Consider the following 17270-nt stretch of genomic DNA (forward strand, 5'->3'; position numbering starts at 1 on the left):
AAATGTTCACGATTGACTTCCACGGTGAAGGAATAACATCGAGTAATAAAAATGAAACCCGCAAAATTATGATTTACATAATTACTGGTGGTAGGACCTCTTGTGAGTCCGCGCGAGTAGATACCACCACCCCGCCTATTTCTGCCGTGAAGCAATGAAGCGTGTTGGTTTGAAAGGTGGGGCAGCTGTTGTAACTGTACTTGAGACCTTAGAATTTATATCCCAAGGTGGGTGGCGCATTTGCGTTGTAGATGTCTATGGGCTCCAGTAATCACTTAACACCAGGTGGGCTGTGAGGTCGTACACCCATGAAAGCAAAAAAAAACTGACACTTTTTTACGCTTTGCTCATTCAATAGTCCTCAACATCTTTCTTTTTCTCTTTCATTATTTTCTCCCTTTCTTACCTTGCTTCTCACCACAATCATTTCATACGTTTTATTCTTATCAATCCTACAAATATTGCCCTATATAATATATATAGTAGTATATGCTATAGATAATAAGCCACCCAAGAGTACACAATCTGCTCGTCACACGAACGTCTGTCCTATGCGAGAATCGAACCCACAGTCCTTAAGTCAGCAGTTAAGGGCAAGTCCCGAGAGCAGTCAGATCAAAATGGACATATTGTTATTAGGTTGGATTTTACTGATAGGATAATTTTTGTTATTGTAACTAGCAGTTTATGGACCAGAGGGCGACACAAGAAAGTCTATATACCGGAAAAATGCAATGTATTCCATTCTCTCTGAATATGCCAAAATAAAAATGCCAATTTTCCATAATTATATTTATTACAATAAATAATGAAATACAATTTGTACATCTTAAGTAAAATGCTACATTCATTAAATCTAAGCGGACAGTCTAGGGTTGCCAACGGTATTAATATTTATTTCTCTATATTGTACTTCGGACCGGCATGCGATTTATTGTCGAAACATTACACACAAGAATAACATATTTCATTTGAACAATACGATTAACATCGACTGCACGCACGAAAAAGTGTCACGTTACGCCTGAGCCTAAACGTGCAAGCAATTATTATTTAATTAAGTTATTTTTTGTGTTTATTTAATTTTTTCGTCAATCTTTCTTTATGACGTAATCACGTAAAACTACCGTCCGTAAACCGATTTTACAGACAACCATGTACGTTGAATAAATTGACGCTCTTCACTATTACTTTCTACACTAAAAAAACAACTATTTGTAGATCGTAGTAGATCGCGACAAAAAAAAAAACCAGAAGCATTTAAAAAATCGTTGGCAACCCTAGCGTACGTGTCTATAAAATTATTGTGCGTACATTACGTCGTCACACAGAAAAGGCATTTAAGAAAAACGTATCTTTGACGTCAAAAGTGACAGGCATCCTTATTGACCGCAACGTATTTTTAATACATTAAACAAGCAAAATAATTAACATTTAGAATTATAACATAAAAAAAATAATTAATCTCAATTTATTTTTACGATTATAATTTAACAAGCGTCGACTTTGCATTCCGTTGATGGCTTAATGGGATTCGATTGGTTCGCACTGCGCTATATTGATATTGATATTGATATTGAATTATATTTATATTTATATTGATATCTATTTATATATATACATATATTTTTGTCATACTGTTAAAATTTAAATTTAGCCTATTTTTCCGCTGTTTGTAAAATTGCTGTAACATGTTATAGTGTGTTACAAGAGATTGCTGTGCATGCCTGTAACTGGCTTACATACCAGTACTTAATTTTATACTTGTTAATTTTAAGCTTGAATGTTTTGTGTTTATTGCTGTTGTGTGTGTGTGTCTAAATAAATATTGAATTTTCCGGATGAAGTTTTTGATCAATATCAATATAGTCACCGGACGAGCTTCGAACCGAAGTTGCAATAAGATAATGCGCGAGTCGCGTGAAAAAGCTTTATTTAGCTCCAGCGACAACTTTACAGATGTTGCGGTCAACCCAGCCGTTGTGGTTCGTTGAAACCAAGAACTCACAGGTCCCGGGACCACACGTAAACACGGTAACCACAATTTGTTTTTGCTAACGATATATCGATCCTAAAATACATTAAGGACGTAACTAAATAAAAATAAATATACATTAAGTTTATATTTTAAGCCTTTGGCGATTTATTAAGTAAAATTGCACAAGCACATCACATAAACATTAAAATACTGCATTAAAGCAATCGATTCGAAATATTTCAGTTAAGTTTGTCATCGATACATATCTTTCGGTGATTTACATCAAAGGTATTACGAAAAAAAAAAGTTACAAATTCGCGCCCAAGTACATAGCTTTATTTACGGATATATGGGGAAGCGTCGTGGAAATTTCATGTCCGTGATACCTGGTGCGATAAAAGAAGATGACATAAAGCATTACCAATGCTTCTAGTGTCGCACGCAATGTATTCAATACAAAACCAGCTGATGCGAGGTCAACGACCTGAGCTGATACACTGAACACTTACGAACCATACCGTAAAACTTTTATTAAAGCAATTTATGTTCGGAATTTCGTGCCTAAAGACGGTATCGTGTTTTTTAACACGTTGACTGGTGTGTAGGTCACCGGTGTCCTACGCGGCGCATTAAAGTAATTATGTCGATTTTTATTACTAAACCGCATGGATTGCCTAACTTTGCCTTCTTTTGTTCGTTAATTTAGTCTATTAGGTCTCTTAGAAATAGATTCATTCTCAATATCTTCGAATTCGTCTTTCCCAGAGCCTACTAGATATTCCGGGGCGACGAGTTCTTCAATATTGAACTCTACTGTTACGGGTCACGGTTTATTTTACGAAGCGATTTCATTAATAAAACTTTTTATAATAATAATACAATTGGATCTAGACAAGATCTTACCAACATTTCGTTACTTTCTGGTAAATGCTATTTAAAGTTTAGGAGTGAATAAAAAATTTTTTGGAATAAATCTCCGTCATACACATACGACATATTATTTATATATGTCGGCGCAACATTAACTATTTAGTTAGTTTTTTATTTTATTTTATTTTTATTGCTTATATGGATGGACGAACTGACAGCCCACCTGGTGTTAAGTTGTTACTGGAACCCATAGACATCTATAATGTAAATGCGCCACCCACCTTGAGATATATGTTCTAAGATCTCAGTATAGTTACAACGGATGCCCCACCCTTCAAACCGAAACGCATTACTGCTTCACGGCAGAAATAGGCAGGGCGGTTTAATAGTTAACTAAGATTAGTTAAACTTAACTGTTTCCTTAATGTTGATATTGTTGATTAACTATTACAAGCCAACCGCCTGTAAGCAATTGTTTAAAACGATATCCAAGACAATTCAAGACTAAGCTACCGCCACTTTTACCGTCTTCATTTATTAAAAACGACGTTGCTGACGTCATCAGTCGCTGACGTCACCGTCACCCCGTCATATCGTCGCTGTCAAACCAAAATCTGCTATGTGCAAAACCTCTAATTGAATTAACGAGTAAAAATATTTTCGTATAAACTTTTATATGAAGGTGAATTTTTAAGAATTATTTCAAATGAAAGCTATAGATTAAAGCTATAGACACATAACAGTTTTTTTTTATACGGTAGATAGGGCTGTGAACTATATGAAAAAGTCAAAAAGTAGAAATCTCAAAAATGCACATAGCAGATTTTGGTTTGAAAACGACGATATATATAAATATATATATATAAGCTATTTTCATCATTGGCACCTTGTACAGCCATTATATATATTAAGACTAGTTCGACATTGACACAAACAAACCACGTGATAATAACGAAACGACACGTCCCGGGAAAGTCGAGAGAGTTTAATAAAAATTAATTCAAAATACACAATTTGCATTAAAAATATTTCCAAAAAAACAGTACCTTGACATTGTTTGTTCGTTTGAAATCGCTATTATCGAATCATCATATCGAAGGGACGAAACCCTATTTTTTTTAAGCGACATTTATCTTTGTAATTAAAGGTCCATTTTATTTGGTATTAGTATCAACAGATCGACGTTTATAATTGAACTTCAGTTAAGTTTATCCCATTATAATACATAGCTGAAGATCTTTTTGATATCGAAGCTTGAAAGGCAAACGTGACTAAGCGACAATAACTGCTTTGTACATAAATGATAGCCAATAGCCATATTCGATGCGAAAAAAAAAATATTTCTAGGTCTATTAAAATCATTTCAATCCTACAGCTAGATTCGTTAAAATAGATTTTTTTCAGGTATTTCAACTTTAAATTAGTCTACTGTAAAGTTCACGCATTGTCGCTTAGTCACGTTTGCCTTTCAAGCGTCGATATGATATTTTTACCCTCTCCTTTAAAGTTGCATAAATATTGCTCAAACCAAATAGTCTGTCACTCCTTGATATAAGAGAGCCTATTAATATAAAGTTAATTTTAGAATATACAATTACAGAGCACATTGTGGTAATTAAATGAATACTAACACAACTATGCACGTTCAATTATAATCTCTGCTTCGCATCGACATAAGTTTCAATTTGGCATACACATTTACACTGGAATTATTATCAAAGCAATATAGGTGAAAAGTCTCAACACAATTACAATCATACCTATAGTGATTTAAGGTATATTTTAACGTGTCTATAAGGGTGGAGGTTCGCGGATTCCCTCGCTGTGCCGTGTTCTACCTGCCAACTCTAAGATGGCTTTGGCTTCTGGATTGGTGTCCAACACGCTGACTTCCCGTTCCTCCTAGAATTAAATATAAAAAAAAAAAAATTACTTACTACCCTCATTTACTCACTATCCTCTCTCACGCGATAATCTTAATAAAAATCTTATAAAGTAAAAGCTTTTTATTCCCGGTGTATATGTTCCGTAAATATGCCGCGAATACAGAAACCGTGAATATGAGATTGTAATTTACATGTATGGGATTATAGGGATATGTGCCTAGGCATAGTTGTAATATGGACTTCGGTTCCCTCTGCATTCTGTACCGTATGTTCCATGCGGAGTGTTCTGAGGAATTGTTCGAGATGATACCGACATCTCGCTTTTACCATCGCACCGCCCGCCACCGGAGTAGAGTTGATCCATACTACCTGGAGCCACTGCGGTCATCCACAGTGCGTTTCCAGAGATATTTTTTGCCACGTACCATCCGGCTATGGAATGAGCTCCCCTCCACGTTGTTTCCCGAGCGCTATGACATGTCCTTCTTCAAACGAGGCTTGCGGAGAGTATTAAGCAGTAGGCAGGGGCTAGGATCTACCCCTGGCATTGCTGACGTCCATGAGCGACGGTAACCACTCACCATCAGGTGCTCGTCTGCTTATACGGCAATAAAAAAAAATAATAAGGTATATTTTCATTTTTTTGTTAGTCCGTTTGTTGACACGTTTACAAAGGATATTCGGTTGGACACGTAAATATTGGAATCCATTTTATCAATGTGTATTTAACGCGAATGATGGAAGTGCGAATAAAGAGCTTTTGTAATACATTACTTGATAAACACAACTGCTACCTCAAATATATAAATACTCGTATGCAAACTCAAGAAGAGAGACCGCCCCAGAACAACTTGGCGTCGCTCGGTGGAGCAGGAGCTAGGGGTCTTGGGCATGACGTGGGAGGAGCTAGAACAGACTGCCCAAGACCGATATAAATGGAAAAATGAAAGCAAAAATGAAGAAATGGAAAAGGAAAGCATGATGATGATGCAAATTCAAGTAACGATCTACAAAATTCTTTTAATCAACATCCGTGATCTACACGACGATTAGGTAGGAGGTAATGGCGTGTACCACAGAGCACCGATTCAACTCTGTGTTTTGGTGCAGGCTGTAATGGACCGGTTGCCGTGATAAAGAAAACTTATGCTTTATGCCGTAATACGGTTTATTTGTATAATAAACGTTTCACTAGGGATCTTTTTAGAAGGCTCAAAGTCGCGCAGCGAGCTATGGAGAGGGCTATGCTCGGCATTTCTCTACGTGATCGAATCCGAAATGAGGAGATCCGTAGAAGAACGAAGGTTGCTGACATGGCTCGTAGAATTAGTGAACTGAAGTGGCAATGGGCCAGCCACATAGCACGAAGAGAGGACGGTCGATGAGGCAGAAAGATCCTGGAGTGGAGACCACGTACTGGCAAGCGCAGTGTGGGACGGCCACCTACTAGATGGACCGACGACCTAGTAAAAAGCGCTGGGTCTCGTTGGATGCAGGTGGCAATGGACCGGTCGCACTGGAAATCGATTGGAGAGGCCTATGTTCAGCAGTGGACGGCGATAGGCTGAAATGATGATGATGATGATGAAACACGTCCGCTTGCGGTGAAAAGTAAAAAAGGAAGAGACCGACATCAACAATGTTGCCAGTCATATAATTTTATTTTCCATACTAAAATGTTGGAGTTGCCAACGCTCCGGTCGGAGCCTAGGATTTTGTTAAAGATTGAAAACATTTGGGATCTGAATGGGCTCGTCCTTTTGGCATAGCTAAGCCAGAATAGTTCTTCGAAACCAAATTTTCCGCCCTTTAGCTATTCACTGGTAGGCTAAGAGGCTATTTCAGCTACTCCCGGACAGGTGGATGAGTTCACAGAATTAAATCTGAGAGAATTGCTAACACTAGCCCTAACAAGAGCAGTGCTTCGCTGAATCTACCACCAGATCGGAATCGCGAACCACTGAGACAATTCGGCGAGGAACTTAATGAGTTGAGTATGTGGGTTGAGTTGCACGAGAGCGGTGACCGGTTCTTCGGATGCTTTAAAGCACCGAGATTGATTCCGAAAGCACGTCAATTAGCGATGCTATATAATAACTGTTCGATTTTGGGGTTTACATTTTGAAATCTCCCGCCAACTTGCCCGGTACCCGCACAATCTACTGAGCGCGACACTAGCGCTACGTGTTGCCGCAGTTTGTGCAACATTAGAAGAAAAGGAGTCGTGAAATCTTGGAGCAGCTGGCGGTAAGTCCGTAATTCTTTAAATCTTAAAAATTCAATAGAACTGAGCTATCGACCAATAACATTAAAATAACAATTAATTCTCATTGTAGCTACGTTAGCTAAATATTAATAAACTCAACTATTTATGATACATATGTTTATTACACCATACGAAATATACTGTGAGTACTTGAAGATTTTACTTGATGAAGGTACCAGACTATGAAAATTTAACGGCGCCAGCCAGCGAGTACCTATATATATATTAAAAGTTTCTTAACGCAGTACAGTTCTCGATATCAGAGCGGAAAGGTCGTAACTAGTTTTTCAAAGACAAATAAAAAAATCTTGCGTTTTTGCCTGCGTGCGTGCGTGTGCCTGTGTATGTATGTGTGCGTGCGTGCGTGTGTGTGCGTGCGTGTGCCTGTGTATGTATGTGTGTGCGTGTGTGTGCGTGCGTGTGTGGGCGTGCGTGCGCGTGCCTGTGTGTGCGTGCCTGTGTGTTTTCAAAATGGAAACTTGTTTAGCTCCTAATTGAAATCCGATAAAAACGGAAATGGAAAGCGAAAAACGATAGAAAAATATAAATCTAAGACAAACATGTAGTAACATAACGAGAGAAAATACAAAAATGAAATAAAAGTATAAATCAATTTAGTTCAGATGTTCTTTAAGCCAACCATATCTTAATAACGGGACTATTACAGTTTTATCGGATGATGTTGAAACAGCACTGTCCCATAAACTTCTTATAAAATTAAAAATGTATAAATTCACTATGATATGAATAAATCCATTTACCTCTAAGCTGTATTTGAGTCGTCTATTATCAAAGGTGGCAATCTGTGCATTTGGACAAAATGTTGTTGATATGTCAATACAGATTGATTTGAATATAATTGTCTCCTTCAAAGAATACGGTTCAAAACCTGCATTAAATAAAGGTTAATACTTAACCTGTTATTTATCTAAGATGTCGTTCAGAAGAGTTTTGTGACTGCCAATGGAATACAAAGCCAATAATTCGTTTTTCTGATTTGCCAATAATTGTCCAAAAGTCACATTGCCGGCTTTGATAATAGTCGATTCATTTGAGGTCAATAAAAAAAACTTTCTTTAAATGAGTATGCATGTGTTGCCAGATTATAACATAAACAAAAATTAAGTCCCGTTTTTTTTTAAATTCGCCCATGATAATCGACCTTTCGCCGTTGACTTCGAGAACTGTTTATTTACTTACTGTTTTTATTTTTTACTTTTCTAATGACAGCTATCGTTATACCAAACTAAAAGTACCAGGCGCACATAACCTTCAATACGTCAGTCAATTCCTGAATCCGTCACTGACTTGTGGCTTTCCGATTATCGCGAGGAAATTCCTTTCGGACGTGTGCGCGTCTAGAACGCTCACGCGAGCCGTTATCGTGGTGCGCTGATCAGTAAATAACGTATTTCTGTATTATCTATTTTTTATTTTTATTGCGTAGATGGGTGCTCTGGGGAGTGCTCTGAGGAATTGTTCGAGATGATACCAACGTCTCGTTTTTACCATCGCACCGCCCGCCACCGGAGTAGAGTTCATTCATACTACCTGGAGCCACTGCGGTCATTCACAGTACGTTTCCAGAGATCTTTTTTGCCACGTACCATCTGGCTCCCCTCCACGGTGTTTCCCGAGCGCTATGACATGTCCTTCTTCAAACGAGGCTTGTGGAGAGTATTAAGCGGTAGGCAGCGGCTTGGCTCTGCCCTTGGCATTGCTGAAGTCCATGGGCGACGGCAACCACTCACCATCAGGTGGGCCGTATGCTCGTCTGCCTACAAAGGCAATAAAAAAAAAGGGTGGACGAGCTCACAGCCCACCTGGTGTTAAGTGGTTACTGGAGTCCATAGACATCTACAACATCTACAACGTAAATGCGCCACCCACAGCAGTTTAAAACTATAGTTCGCGCGGAACTAGTTGGCCGCGCCTTAGGCTAACTGTCCACCGGGGCGGAGAAACGGAGAAATATTAACCAACTAGCTATACCCGTCCGCTTCGCTGGGCATTTAAAATTGACATTATTATTTCTCACCCCCCGCAAAGATTCTCATCCTTAACGCCTCCGCAACTGGTGTAGGGAGTCCAACACTCATATAAATATTAGCCTATCCATTAGGTACATGTATTTTCTACATGGATACCAAGTTTCAAGTCAATCGGATGCACGGTTCAGTAGTTATAACGGAACATCCGTAAAAACCACTGTAGATTTATATATTAGTATAGATAAAATATTTTAGTGACAGCCCTATCGCATTCAGCACTAAGTATGTAGTGTCGCGTGCGCTCACCGAGTCCTTATCGATGACCGGCTTGTCGCCGACGCCCCACACCTCCAGGCTCCGGATCCTGAAGCTGGGCTCCCTGCTGAGCCGCTTGTACCCTCGGTACGTGCTGCACGACTCCGCCGAGGACCCTTCGCCGAAAGGATCCGCGTTCACCCATATCCCGCCAAAATTGAACTGACCGCCCATCAGCTGCCCAAGAAATTAATTAACCATTTAAAAAAAATGGGGGGCGTGAGTGAAGTGAAACTTCTTATTAGATGTGTATGTAGTATTGTGGTTTTCTTAATTTTTCATCCTTAAATCAGATTTCTCTTGTAATAGGGAATGCTGTGTATAAGAGATGCGGCATCTTCAATATTTATATTATATATAGGTATATATATTATATAAGTGACGGCAATTAGGTTAATTTTGTATATGGTTTACGGTAACCACCCAGGTGGACAGTGAGCGCTTTCATTCATCCAAGCAATTAAAAAACATTCTATATCTATATACCGGGTGTTACCTTGACCCTTGACACCTTTGATGATGGGGCGGAAAAAAATCAATCTTGATTTAAAAAAAATTAATTATTATTTTAAAACGTTTAATTAGCATTATTTACGCTCCATCGTGTTAGTACAGCTAAATGAAACGATAGTTTAATAAAAAAAATACTATACTTTACATTAAAAAAAAAAACAGCAATGAAACACAAAATCAAAAACAGCTGATGCTCGGGTCAACGAACGCGGGTGTTCTCACAAATACTTATTTACAAAGTTTGTCTAAATAGCTCCATCGTCAAAGGTGTCATTAGTACTATCATCTGTCTTCGTTTTCGGAAGCGGTCTCCTAACACCCAATATAGGAGCTTTCATAGGAAACGAATTCTGTAAATCCTCCACCTTACGTCATAATGGTTCCGGCGTCGAGATATCTCACTCACCAATCCGTTCGGTAAAGTCTTCGTGTGATGGTTCATGTACTGGTAGTGGTCGTTGTACGTGGTCGCCGGGTAGACCCTCATCTTGGGCGCCACCGTGAACAGGAAGGAGTCCTCCGTGCCGCCGAAGTTGGGGCCCAGGGACCACGCCTCCGGGGCGAAGCCTCCGAAGATGTAGCCCGAGTTGTCTTCGATGATCAGAATCGACGGGCCCTGGTCGATGATGCGGCCTGCACGAGGAGAGACAGACATGTTTTTCGTTTATATTTATTTATTTATAACTTCATATACTAGAAGGTATAAAGGCGGACTTAATGCCATATGCATTCTCTAACATCCTACCTTAGGGGAGTGCAAAGATGAACCTTGGTAGGTGTAGTGTGAAGGTGATATTACTTAAACATATGTCTATATATAAGTGTATATATTATATCCAGACTAATGTTTTTGAAACGGCTTCAAAACCGAATCAATTAAAAAATTTTTTTTTTTTATGATTGGAGGATTACTTGTTCAAAGTACAATATATAGAGAAATAAATAGTAGTATCGTTGGCAACCCTGGACTGTCCGCTTAGATTTAATAAAAGTAGCATTATACTTAAGATGTACAAATTGTATTTCATTATTTATTTTAATAAAGATTATGATGCATAAAATTGATACTTTTATTTTTGTATAATCAGAAAGAATGGAATACGTTGCATTTTCCCGGGATAAAGTGTCGCTTGTGTCAGTCACTCCGTGTTCCGTGAACTGACACTCGATTTGTAGATCTATTGGTAGGTGTTACGAAGAACACACCACCTGGGCTATGTCATGTATGATGACAAAAGCAGTTAAATTCAAGCTATTTATCTATTTCGAACTGCCTGACTCGGTAGTTTCTTTTTTTATGTTTGAGAATTTACTCGTGGCCCGTAGGCCTTTCCAGTTTCATTGCATTGCCTTATCAAAGTACCGTTCCGACGCTGACTTCATGTATTTAAACAAATATCATAATATATTCTTGTATTTAAACATTTGTGGCTTCTATTACTATTTACTGGTGGTAGGACCTCTTGTGAATCCGCACGGGTAGGTACCACCACCGTCCGTATTTCTGCCGTGAAGCAGTAATGCGTTTCGGTTTGAAGGGTGGGGCAGCCGTTTTAACTATATTGAGACCTTAGAACTTATATCTCAAGGTGTTTTTTTTATTGCTTAGATGGGTGGGTGAGCTCACAGCCCACCTGGTGTTAAGTGGTTACTGGAACCCATAGAAATCTACGACGTAAATGCGCCACCCGCCTTGAGATATGAGTTCTAAGATCTCAGTATAGTTACAATGGCAAGTAATTTAAAAAAAAAAACATTTTTTATCGCTAGTGACAATGCGGTTCATAAGAGTTTCCCTTGCCTGTGACCGATTCACTGACCTGCCATAGTCGAGAAGGACTCTCCGTGGATGTGGGAGGAGAAGAGGAACCTCCACTTGTGCTGGTATTTCTGGGGTATATGGCTGTTCAGCCACACGATATGTGATAAGTCGATGAAGGCTGGATAATCTGGCATTGACTCTAGACCTAGAATGGAAAGTCAAGAGAAATTTTACTTACAAAATTTTGATTTTGATTACTGGTGGCAGAACCTCTTGTGTGTCCGCACGGGTAGGTACCACCGCCCTGCCTATTTCTGTCGTGAAGCAGGAATGCGTTTCGGTTTGAAGGGCGGGGCAGCCGTTGTAACTATACTGAGACCTTAGAACTCATATCTCAAGGTGGGTGGCGGTATTTACGTTGTAGATGTCTATGGGCTCCAGTAACCACTTAACACCAGGTGGCTTAGCACCAGGGCAATAAGTTCGTCCATCCATCTAAGAACTCAAAAAATTAAAAAAGATCGATTATTTTTCGGGCCTCAATCAGCGGCTCTCAACCTTTTTTGCTCAACGATGTACTAACATCATACTTTTTTTATAAATTCGCGACACTCTTCAGATAAATACAAAGCATTGCATAGTTCAAATGACATTTATTAAACTATACCTACATTACTAATCTACTAAACTCATTAACCCACTGAGCATCTCGCCGGATCTTCTCAGTGGGTCGCGATTCCGATCCGGTGGTAGATTCTGCGAAGCACGGCTCTTGCTAGGGCTAGTGTTAGCAAATTCTCACAGTTTGAGCCCATGAGCTCACCTACGCGTCCGCCTGAAGTTTGAATAGCTACATAGGCTACCAACGAAAGGAGAAGGAAAAAAAAGCTAAGCACAGTTGTATGTTTACGCCATGTAGGTACACCAGAGATGTAATTACCCGGGAGCGCCTCCGATAAAAATATCGTTTTTTGTAAATCACGCGAAACACTTTTTTTTTAACGCTGGGGAATCCATTTACGGATACCTGGTCGAGGGGGGTAAGAGACCGGGTTATGTCGGACTCCGGCGCCTCCAGAGAAGAAGGAAAAGAAGAAGACAGGGGTCCTCCTCTTCTTCCAATTCCTGCCGGGAGACTACGCCTTGAGAAAGGCGCGCGAGGCACTGCACGGCGTCAGCCACGCAAGAGCTACCCCGCAAAACCGACTACCGACTAAACCCCATCGAGCCCCACCACTCCGACTCCACGAAACCCACGGTACCGCACAGAGCGCGCCGAAACGCGAAACACTTGCAAAAGACAAAAAACTGTAAATCACCTTTGCATCGTGACCCAGAGGTTGAGAGCCGCTGGCCTAGCCGGTTGTTGGAGTAAATCAAGAAACGTGGTCAAGGCAGGCATCACGCAACGGAATTCCCTTCGATTCCTTATACTCGAAGGGGTAGATACTACCAACCTGCCTATTTCTATCACAGAGCATGTGTTCCGGTATGATAGATGTGACATCCTTTATAATATACAAACGAGACTTTGATCTCATATCTCAAAGTGAGTGGCGCGGCAATAATATCGTGATGTCCATGGACTCGTGTAAATCGGGATGGCCGAAAAATGATCAGCAGTTATCATCATCATCATCATCATCAACAGCCCACAGTCGTCCACTGCTGGACATAGGCCTCTCCCAATCCACACCACCGAGCCCGGTCTACAGTTCTCCTCATCCACTTCTTGCCGACCACCGTTCGGAGGTCATCGCACCACCTAGCCAGGGGGCGTCCCACGTTACGTCTTCCGCTGAGCGGTCTCCACTCGAGAACCGAGTTAGTTAGAGTCAGCAGTTATGCGTCTGCCAAACAGATAGGCGATAAGTTTGGCATTGGCGGTGGCGGCTTCGTACCTTCAGGCAGGGGTAGGAGCGATGGCAACGTCGGCATCGGGGTTGGACTCTCGTCGCCTTGCTTCTTGTTGATGCCATACAGATTGACGAAGACTAGCTCGGCTAACTGCTTCAGCAACGTGTTCTGCTGTAACCTGAAAATCGGTGATGCGTCTACTCTGATCGTTTGTTGCAACGCGCCTTAGTGGCATTTTAATAGCAAACTTCATAGCCAAAATTTACTAATGGTAGGACGTCTTGAGAGTCCGCACGAGTGGGTAGCACCACCCTGTCCATTTCGGTCGTGAAGCAGTCATGCGTTTCGGTTTGAAGGGTGGGGCAGCCGTTGTACTGTTAAAACTGAGACCTTACAACTCGTGTCTCGAGGTGGGTGGCGGCATTTACGTTGTAGACGTCTATGGGCTCCAGTAACCATTTAACACCAGGTGATGCGTGGTTCGATGAAATCCGCACCACACTAGAGATCCCATTCCACGAAGCCTTCATGCGGTCAATGATCGGAGGCGCTGGAGGGACATTACAAGAAGTAAAATCCTGTCGAAATATGATGGTGACGACCCTCAGCAGTGAAGAAACGAGGAGGAGGAGGTCCGTGAGCTCGTCCACCCATCTAAGCAATAAAAAGAAAACTACCAGCGAATAGAAGACGATCGTGTGGTCAAAATGACCGTGGGTATGAGAGTAGACGGCAATGTGAGGAAGGGGGGGGGGTCCTTAAAAAGACCTGGATGAACTGTGTGAAATAGGCATGTGAGAAAATAGTGTCAGTGCAGAGATGACGTATGATAGGCCGGAATTCAAAAAAAAGGACACGTTGCGTCCACCCCATACAGTTAAGTGTAAAGGGCAGTAAAAATTAGACCTAATTAAAACCACCTTTACGGTTCAATCTCGCGTTTAATATTTTGTGACGAGTAGCCAACATACAGCACAATATATTTGAGAGACGCTTGAATCTCGCTTACGACCTTTTCAAGATAAGCTTGCTTAAGCACAAGCAACAACATTAGAACCTTCGGTCTACCGAGCAATTACACCCGCTGGGTGAAAGATCTTCCCTTTTTCGTTATTCCTAAAATTGTCACAATATTATAGTAATTCTGACATTTCCAATTCGTGGTCGCGGATGACACACACTAAATATTATGTTAAACATCACACAACATTGGAGATAAAACCGAACTAACAGAACGGCACGACGCTCTCACAGACCCCCCAAGCCCCCTCAATATCCTACCTCGACCCTCCACTCAAGACTGCCTTGTGTACGTTCGTGAACAGAATACACGTCGTTGCTTCTCTGTGTGAGTTATATACAGAGCTATTCGACTATTATGTTGACTGACTCGGTGAGTTAGGGCCCCTATTTATGGCGTCGAGGTTTGTGGGTTCGATTTCCACATCGGGCAAACATTCGTGGGATGGACAGTTTTGTTTGCTCTTTGTCTGGGTGTTCATTAGCTATATATGTTTATATTTAAAAGATATTTAAGTATGTATGTGTAGTCTCTGTTGCTCGTAACACAGGGAATCCTAATTTCTGGCGTTTATTAAGAGATCTGTTTAAACACCTTACTCCACGTTCGTTCCAATATGGCATATGATACTCACCAACTAGACAACTGATTCGCTGTACAATGATGCTGTGCCGAATCCATGTCTCCTCCTATACTGGCGGCAACGGCCTCGCCCAGAGCCTGCACGTGACACGCCCGACCCCTGAACCCTTTGCTGATCCAGGTCTGGGCGCGCTTCGACGACGAAGACTTGAGGATCTTGATGTAAGTCGAGGCTATACTCTCGCAGTACTGTTGCGGGTAAGGTCAGGTCTGGTTAATTTGGGTATTTCGACTATTCTGATGCTCGTGTTTGAAGACTGAGCTTGCACAACATGGACGAGGACTAGGACTAGGGTATTATAATATAATTATAGAGTTAAGTTAGAAGATGAATATACTGCTATAGCGAACGGATAATGCAGAAACAAACACAGCTGTTTGGTCATTGTTTTGGCTGTGTGTAGTCGGCCTAAAATAGCATCATCCATTTTTTTATTTATTGCCCTTTTAGCACCTTTTAGCACTTATTGCACTTGATGGTGAGTGGTTACAATCGTCCATGGACTTCAGCGATGCCAGGGGCAGAGCCAAGCCGCTGCCTACTGTAAATGCCCATGTACATGGGCCCAAAGGACGACCGCGAGCTCGTTTGTCCATCTACGCAGTCCAGATTTAGCTTCAAGTGTGATACAGCTGTTACATAAAGGTACATTGATAATTAATGTTCGTATGTAATACTGGTTAATGCGTATAGTCAATATTGTTATAACATTTCGAAATATAATTTTCGTGCAGATGACGGTAGACGATCAATCATATACCTAGCGACCATTCGGCCAACTAAATAAGACCTTTCGCGTTCCCATCCCAAATATCGCAACAAAACACAGCCCACCTCTCGCAAAAGCTGATACGGCAATTCGATTTCTTCATTGTAGTCTTTCCCGAGACTGTTGTAGGTGACCATCATTCTTTCATCGACAGTGCCTGAAGAAATATAAAGTCAATTACTGGTATTAGTTAAAAAAAAACAATGAAATCGCACATAAATACTGCACACACGCTGTCGAGCGCAAACTGGCCATAATCCCGGCCAATGAGGCCGCTACGCACACGTGTACTTCCATTTGAAGTAGAGTACATACAGCCTTTGTACATAATTTTGAGACTCCGACCTCATGGCTCAATCATGGATAGGAGCAATCACGTGACACATACAAGCTACAGCAAAACCAAAATACTTTACGGAATTAACAAGTTTCATTGCAAAAAGTCCTTTTGTTTTATATCATCTAACTTCTTTACTGATAGAGCCGGACACACACGATGGATTCGCGGTGGAAAAGCGATACTGTACAGACTCTCCATTTGCCATACAACCAATAAAATATATTGAGCCGTTTCAATGTTAAATAAATAAATATGAAACCATTTTCTGTTTACAAGTGAAAGATATAAAAAAAAATCGCGTTCCGTTTAACCGCTCAGAGAATAGTCTCGTTTGCAGCGCCTCCGAAAAAAACATAATAATAAATAAGCATTAAATAAATATTAGAACGAATTGAATATATAATAATGTATTTTGGCATCGACAGTCAGACAGATAAATGTATGTTAAAACGTTTAGACAGACCGCAGTGGGCGCGGATGCGAAATGAAAAATTATCATCTCATTTCGATACGATAAAACGTATGGAATTGGCGATAGAAAAAGTCGGGGAAAAGTCTGTTATTCGAGATTCTTTAGAGTCGATTCTCTCTCGGAACCTTGTACTCTAACACGTAAATCGGCTGGTTTGTTCACAGCTGTATATATACTGAGGCATTCAAATCCCGAAGGCATGTGGCCACAAAACGAAATGCCGCATAAAAGCCTAGTTATTGGGACATAACCCACTGAATTTCTCGCTGGATTTTCTCAGCGGGTCGTGATTCCGATCCGGTGGTAGATTCAGCGGAGCATTGCTCTTACTAGGGCTAGTGTTAAAAAGTCCTTCCAGGTTGAGTTCTGTAAGCTCTGCTATTAATTGACACTTAGTTGGAATAGCGCCTACCGACGGCTATATACGGGAAAAAAGCTAGATGGGTATATAAAACCCGCTCTAATAGGTCTAACCGATTTGTCCAAAGCAATCGTGTGTTCCGGCTTCGAAGGATAAGACTGTGCCTTGGAAGAGACTAATAATAATTTACTCTTAATGCATTAGAAGCTTGGGTAGATGGCGAACT

At 40.7% G+C, this 17270-nt stretch overlaps 1 protein-coding gene across 3 annotated transcripts in view; it reads right to left on the reverse strand.

Moving 5' to 3' along the window:
• Window positions 1–4391: 4391 nt before the first annotated feature.
• Window positions 4392–17270, reverse strand: part of LOC114247894 (MTOR-associated protein MEAK7) — a 36496-nt gene continuing 23617 nt past the window's right edge. For all 3 annotated transcript variants that reach the window (XM_028180973.2, XM_028180972.2, XM_028180975.2), the window contains exons 4-10: window positions 15937–16028; window positions 15094–15290; window positions 13483–13616; window positions 11640–11786; window positions 10226–10452; window positions 9298–9483; window positions 4392–4750 (exon numbers count right to left, since the gene is read on the reverse strand). In XM_028180973.2, the coding sequence (XP_028036774.2) occupies window positions 4640–4750; window positions 9298–9483; window positions 10226–10452; window positions 11640–11786; window positions 13483–13616; window positions 15094–15290; window positions 15937–16028 (1094 nt within the window). In that variant the 3' untranslated portion in view covers window positions 4392–4639. The remainder of the gene's footprint in view (window positions 4751–9297; window positions 9484–10225; window positions 10453–11639; window positions 11787–13482; window positions 13617–15093; window positions 15291–15936; window positions 16029–17270) is intronic.

This window comes from Bombyx mandarina, chromosome 20 (genome assembly GCF_030267445.1).
Source record: "Bombyx mandarina strain Sakado chromosome 20, ASM3026744v2".
In the NCBI taxonomy this organism is placed as follows: Eukaryota; Metazoa; Arthropoda; class Insecta; order Lepidoptera; family Bombycidae; genus Bombyx; species Bombyx mandarina.